Genomic DNA, 6,570 nt, shown 5'->3' on the forward strand with positions numbered 1-6,570 from the left:
TCACTTCAAAATGTAGTTTAGTTAACTAGGTTACTTGGCATGTTCTTCTACTCTAAAATATATCCAGCATCCAAACAGTGCACTCTGCACCCGCCATTTGAATGGAAGGATACATCTATTACTAACACCATAAGTGCAATGACATTCAGCCTACAACGTTTCGTGTGTTCATGGGCCCAAAATGTTTAACCCCAAATATAAACAAACAAACGTATAAAATGATTTGTGATTTTCCTGAGTTACAGTTCATATAAGGATATCAGTCAAATTAAGTAAATTCATTAGGCCAAACAGCATGAGATACATGGGCTACACATTTGAAAACAGAGGACCGCTGTTTCGCTCACTCAGATGCTTTCTCTGGTGAGATTGATTGAGATCGAGTCTTGCTGTCTGTACAATAATTTCTGGAGGGGGCACTGGGTTGGACAATCACAATTCAGGGGGGCCGCCACCCTGGGCCACCACCTGGGCACACCACTGCTCCCAGACCTAAAAGGCTACGCAAGCCTCACATCCGACCTCGCTATCGCGTTTTCTCCATCAAAAACTCCTCCCCGAAACCTGATTCCGTTGGAATTTAGGTAATGAAGTGGGCTTGATAGAGAAGTTGGATTGGGAAACGAGAGAGCGCGAGGGAGGGGCCCCGGGACCGGTAAATGCCGCTTTAAACAGATATAAGTAACATTACGCTATCAGAAAGGAATTACGTAATTCTGCCTTAGAAATTGGTTCCAAACATTTCATACTTAAACTTGACTGACAGGGTCGTAGTGAGGAGTATATAGGAGGGAGGGAGACTGGTACCTAAGCCACTTTCGCTCGAGTCCTCCCTACATTATGTAGATCTAGTGAAGTAAACCAAGCGGACATTACACTTTACGCACCAGGTTACAGGAGTTATTCCGGTTTCATTACACTATTCATATTTATTTGAAAAATATATTTGTTATTACCTTCTTTTTTATTATTGGATATCTAACGGATTTTAAAAAAAGGGAATTTGTACTTTCACCCGGTAAATTGTTGCATTCCAATGTGCATGGGGAATTTTTTTGCATTTTCAAAAACAATCAGCAATGTTGCCATAAGTTTCAAATTTACTGCTAGTCAGAATACTTTAGTTAAAGAATGTAGCACACTTATATTTTGTTATGTGATTGATTCGTTTTGTTAAACGTTATGCCTTTGCAGAAATGTTGTTTTAGAAGTAGTGTATAATTGTTTCCCAATAGCCTATAACAGACCACATACAGTATGTGCACGTTGTAAGGTGTAGTGTATGTATTGTAACTTCCACGATAATCCTGTGTTAGGTTTGGAGACAGTTGGGATCCTTCATAGCGTTGCTACTGTTGAAGCAGATCTGTGGATTTGACATTAGGTGATGCACTTGTAACGGCATGGCTGAGAACTTCACTATTCACAGTTGCAATGAACTTGGTGTCGCTTTGTGACAGCTGAGCAGAGGGCGAATACAAAATAGATAGCCTACAAAGAATGTATCATTTAAATTTTACAATCGTGATGAAGTTAACAACTTTAAGTTTGCGGTTTCCCTGGATGATAATCAGCGTTTGTGTCTCTTGTGTTTTAAAGGAGATATGATACTCAGAAGTCTCAACTTGCTGCCGATTTTATTACTTTGCTCCTCAGCGCTACCTCAAGGTAAATCTACTTATGCACAACGTTTATACGACTTTTCATCATCATTATCATAACCTCAATGCCATTTCATTTTTATTGTTAAATAATGATGTGATGTATGTTTCATACTAATTTGATTTTTAAAAATGAATCATGAGTGAATATGATACTGTCATTTTTTCTCACGACTGAAAGCATACCGAGTTAAGTTATAGCCAGGGCTCTCCAACCAATACCAACCTCTCCAATACCAACCCTGTTCATGGAGAGCTACCTTTCTGTAGGTTTTAACTCCAACCCTGTCCTGGAGAGCTACCATCCTGTAGATTTTTTAGCTCCAAACCTAATCTAGCACACCTGATTCTAATAATTAGATGATTGATAAACCGAATCAAGTTAGTTACAACTGGGGTTGGAAGAAAAACCTACAGGAGAGTCGCTCTCTAGGACAGCCAGGTCACCCATGATACAAGTCAGTATTCAACGTGGTCCATCTAATGTCTGAGGACGTTGGGAGACGATGTGGAAACCACCCACTAGGGGCGTTGTTACCTTCAAGTAGGTTTCCGTTTTCCTAGGGTGTTGTGGAAGGGGATGGCAGATGGGTATAAGCATCTGTTTGAATCCAGCAATAGAAAGTTGTTTTTTATGTTTTTGTTTTAAGCCTATCCCAACCTTAACCCTTACCTTAACCATTTTGATTTTGCAGTTAATGCCCTAACCATAAACATTCCTAAACTTAATCCTAACCTTAAAAATTCAGAGTTAATGCCTAATCAAAGACTTTTGAAAATTTGACGTTTGTAACAACTTCGAAATTTGACTATTGAGAAACATGGATGAACGTGTAATTCTGATGTGAGACTTTGAGAGCTGGTTGCATCAGGAACAGGGTTGGAGAGCCCTGCTATAGACTTAGTTATAATCACTTGGTCAGATTTTCATAGAATGCTTTGCTGTTTCATCAAGCTAATTGGCTGTACACGTTCTCCTCTCCCTTTCAATCACTTGTATGACTGATTGAAGATGGCGAGGTCACATCGGATGACGACACAACGTTTGACCTGTTTGATATTAGCGGTATCACACGCAAGACTCTGGGCGCCAAGCAATTCCGCGGCCAAGACACGGACAACCCTGCTTACCGCTTCATCCGCTTCGATCATTTGCCCTCAGTGAGCGCGCCCATACTCAAACAGATGCTTCAGCAAATCCAGAACAATGAGGGCTTCGTGTTCGTGGCCAGCATGCGCCAGGACCGCGGATCGCGGGGAACCCTCATCGCCATGGAAGGCGCCGACGGCCAGCGGCAGTTTGAAATAGTCTCCAACGGCCGCGCCAACACGCTGGACCTTGTCTACTGGGTGGACGGCTCCCAAAATGTTGTCTCCTTCGAGGATGTTGACCTGTCCGACTCGCAGTGGAAGAATATCACACTTCATGTTCATGGTGAAAACGCAAATCTGTTTGTGGGCTGCAGTCTCATCGACAGCTTCATCTTGGATGAGCCGTTCTACGAGTACCTGCAGGCAGAGGGGAGCCGAATGTTCGTCGCTAAGGGATCCATCCGTGAAAACCACTTCAGGGTAAGAATAACTTTTGTCCAGAAAAGTAGTGCACCAGATGTTGGGAATAGGACACCATTTCAGATCTTGCCCCTTAAGTCATTCTGCATCTAATGTTAGCCAATAAGAATAACTCAGTCTGTATTTTTTTTACTTGACATACAAGCTCAAGGTAAGTGAATACTAAAGAAGTTGTTCCTAGCTGCTAGTCCAAGGTGACACATAACAGCCTATTTTCTTGTCACACAGGGGTTACTGCAGAACGTTCGCTTCATGTTCGACACATCCGTGGATGACGTTCTTAGGAACAAGGGCTGTGAAGTCACTAAGCCAGGTAAGAGACAGTTGGATTTTCATTAGCCACCAAATGGAGAAAAAACAGTTTGAAACAAGGAGGGACTACCTGGACTTATCCATTGAGAGACACTTGTTTCTGTTAAAAAGGAACGGACTACCTGGACTTGTCCAATGAGAAAGGATCATTTTAGGTTTCCATTGCAAATTTTGTTTTGAATGTTTTCTGTTAACATGCCAAAGAAAATGCCCCTGTAGCTTAGATAGACTGAGACCTACCAATTGGGAGCAATATGATATGTAGGTCTAAAGATATTTCAAGGACACAATCTCAAATCTCATGCTGTATTATCTCACAGCAACTGTCCTTTATGAAGCTTTTCTCAAACCGGTGTGTGCTGTTAGCCAACTGTTATGGTCCTTGTCATCCCAAGTTTGGCAACATAGAATGATCATAGAAATGGCCAAGACAGCACAAACAGATCTGGGACCAAGCTGGTCCTTTTGGGGGATCTGTGCTATTGTTTTCATGCTCTGAACATTCTGATGACGTGACCTCAATTCGTCATTCCCGACCTGCTTCAAACTCCCTTTTAAGCCCCATCCAATGCAGATGCAACTGAACAATCCATCCTGCTGCCTTACTTGTGCATCCCAAATGGCACCCTATTTCCTATTTAGTGCACTTCTTTGGTCACAAGTAGTGCACTACATAGGGAATTAGCGGGAATAGGGTGTTGTTTGTGACGCAGTCACAGTCATATGCAACCTCTTACAGCTCTGTGGTTCTGCATTTCATTTAGATAAAACCATATCACATTTCCCCAACAGACCCAACCAATTAAAAATAGGGAGTTCTTCCTTATATCCATTGTGTCTGATTCTATCACTTTTTTCAGTCTTCATTTTAGTGGGTCATAGAAATACTGCAGATGTGGAGATATCTGACAATATTACATCATGTTAACAGAAATCACTGTGTCATTGTGGTGGCGTGAGGTCAACCTGTGTGTGTTTGTGTGCGTGCGTGTGCTGCGGTTGACAAACAAAAGGAGATACAGACACTAACATTTGTTTCCATTGAGAGTGGACTGGCTGGGTAATGATGGGTGAGAAAAACAGAAGGCTAATGTTTGGGGAGGAAAATAAAATAGTAATGATGAGGGAGGATAACAGAAGGGTAATGATGGGGGAGGAAAACAGAAGGGTAATGATGGGGGACGAAAACAGAAGGGTAATGATGGGGGAGGATAACAGAAGGGTAATGATGGGGAGGAAAACAGAAGGGTAATAATGATGGGTGAGGAAAAGAAAATAGTAATGATGGGGGAGGATAACAGATTGGTAATGATGGGGGAGGATAACAGATTGGAAAATAAAATAATGATGGGGAGGAAAACAGAAGGGTAATGATGGGGGAGGAAAACAGAAGGGTAATGATGGGGGAGGATAACAGAAGGGTAATGATGGGGGAGGAAAACAGAAGGGTAATAATGATGTGTGAGGAAAATAAAAGGGTAATGATGGGGGGGAGGAAAATATAAGGGTAATAATGATGGGTAACAGAGGAAAATAAAATAGTAATGATGGGGGAGGATAACAGAAGGGTAATGATGGGGGAGGAAAACAGAAGGGTAATGATGGGGGAGGAAAACAGAAGAGTAATAATGATGGGTGAGGAAAATAAAAGAGTAATGATGGGGGGGAAGGATAACAGAAGGGTAATGATGGGGAGGATAACAGAAGGGTAATGATGAAGGGGAGGAAAACAGAAGGGTAATGATGGGGGAGGAAAACAGAAGAGTAATAATGATGGGTGAGGAAAATAAAAGAGTAATGATGATGGGGGAGGATAACAGAAGGGTAATGATGGGGAGGATAACAGAAGGGTAATAATGATGGGTGAGGAAAATGGGGGAGGAAAAAGAGTAATGATGTAATGGGGAGGATAACAGAAGGGTAATGATGGGGGATGGGGGAGGATAACAGGATGGGGGGAGGAATAACAGAAGGGTAATGATGGGGAGGAAAATATAAGAGTAATGATGGGGAGGATAACAGAAGGGTAATAATGATGGGTGAGGAAAAAAAAATAATGAAGATTAATGATGGGGAGGAAAACAGAAGGGTAATGATGGGGAGGATAACAGAAGGGTAATAATGATGGGTGAGGAAAAATAAAATAAAAGTAATGATGGGGAGGATAACAGAAGGGTAATGATGGGGAGGATAAAACAGAAGGGTAATGATGATGGGGAGGAAAATATAAAAGTAATGATGATGGGGAGGATAACAGAAGGGTAATAATGATGGGTGAGGAAAATAAAAAGATTAATGATGGGGGGAGGAAAACAGAAGGGTAATGATGGGTGAGGTAAAAGAGTAATGATGGGGGAGGAAAACAGAAGGGTAATGATGGGGAGGAAAAAACAGAAGGGTAATGGGGGAGATGGGGGAGGAAAACAGAAGGGTAATGATGGGGGGGGGGGGAAAACAGAAGGGTAATAGATGGGGGGGGAGGAAAACAGAAGGGTAATGATGGGGAGGAAAACAGAAGTAATAATGATGGGTGAGGAAAATAATAATGATAGGAGGAAAACAGAAGGGTAATGACAGAAGGGGATGGGGAAAACAGAAGGGTAATGAAAACAGGGGATAACAGAAGGAAAACAGAAGGGTAATGATGGGGGAGGAAAAAGTAATGATGGGGGAGGTAATAATGAAAACAGAAGGGGAGGAAAACAGAAGGGTAATGATGGGTGAGGAAAATAAAAGAGGAGGAAAACAGAAGGGTAATGATGGGGAGGAAAACAGAAGGGTAATGATGGGGAGGAAAACAGAAGGGTAATGATGGGGAGGAAAACAGAAGGGTAATGATGGGGAGGAAAACAGAAGGGTAATGATGGGGAGGAAAACAGAAGGGTAATGATGGGGAGGAAAACAGAAGGGTAATGATGGGGAGGAAAACAGAAGGGTAATGACAGGGGAGGAAAACAGAAGGGTAATGATGGGGGAGGAAAACAGAAGCGTAATGAAGGGGAGGAAAACAGAAGGGTAATGATGG

The 6,570-nt window shown here is 42.1% G+C and overlaps 1 protein-coding gene across 6 annotated transcripts in view; it reads left to right on the forward strand.

Moving 5' to 3' along the window:
- The first annotated feature begins 612 nt into the window (after positions 1 to 612).
- The window catches only part of LOC112236423 (thrombospondin-2), a 55,084-nt gene continuing 49,126 nt past the window's right edge, over positions 613 to 6,570 (forward strand). For 2 of the 6 annotated variants that reach the window (XM_042327508.1, XM_042327498.1), the window contains exons 1-4: positions 771 to 1,018; positions 1,600 to 1,668; positions 2,674 to 3,233; positions 3,462 to 3,546. In XM_042327508.1, coding sequence (XP_042183442.1) covers positions 1,605 to 1,668; positions 2,674 to 3,233; positions 3,462 to 3,546 — 709 coding nt within the window. In that variant the 5' untranslated portion in view covers positions 771 to 1,018; positions 1,600 to 1,604. Of the gene's footprint in view, positions 656 to 770; positions 1,019 to 1,316; positions 1,385 to 1,599; positions 1,669 to 2,673; positions 3,234 to 3,461; positions 3,547 to 6,570 lie in introns of those variants that run through there. The other 4 variants (XM_042327500.1, XM_042327504.1, XM_042327503.1 and 1 more) reach the window with 4 other exon arrangements.

The sequence above is a fragment of the Oncorhynchus tshawytscha genome, linkage group LG01 (assembly GCF_018296145.1).
Source record: "Oncorhynchus tshawytscha isolate Ot180627B linkage group LG01, Otsh_v2.0, whole genome shotgun sequence".
In the NCBI taxonomy this organism is placed as follows: domain Eukaryota; kingdom Metazoa; phylum Chordata; class Actinopteri; order Salmoniformes; family Salmonidae; genus Oncorhynchus; species Oncorhynchus tshawytscha.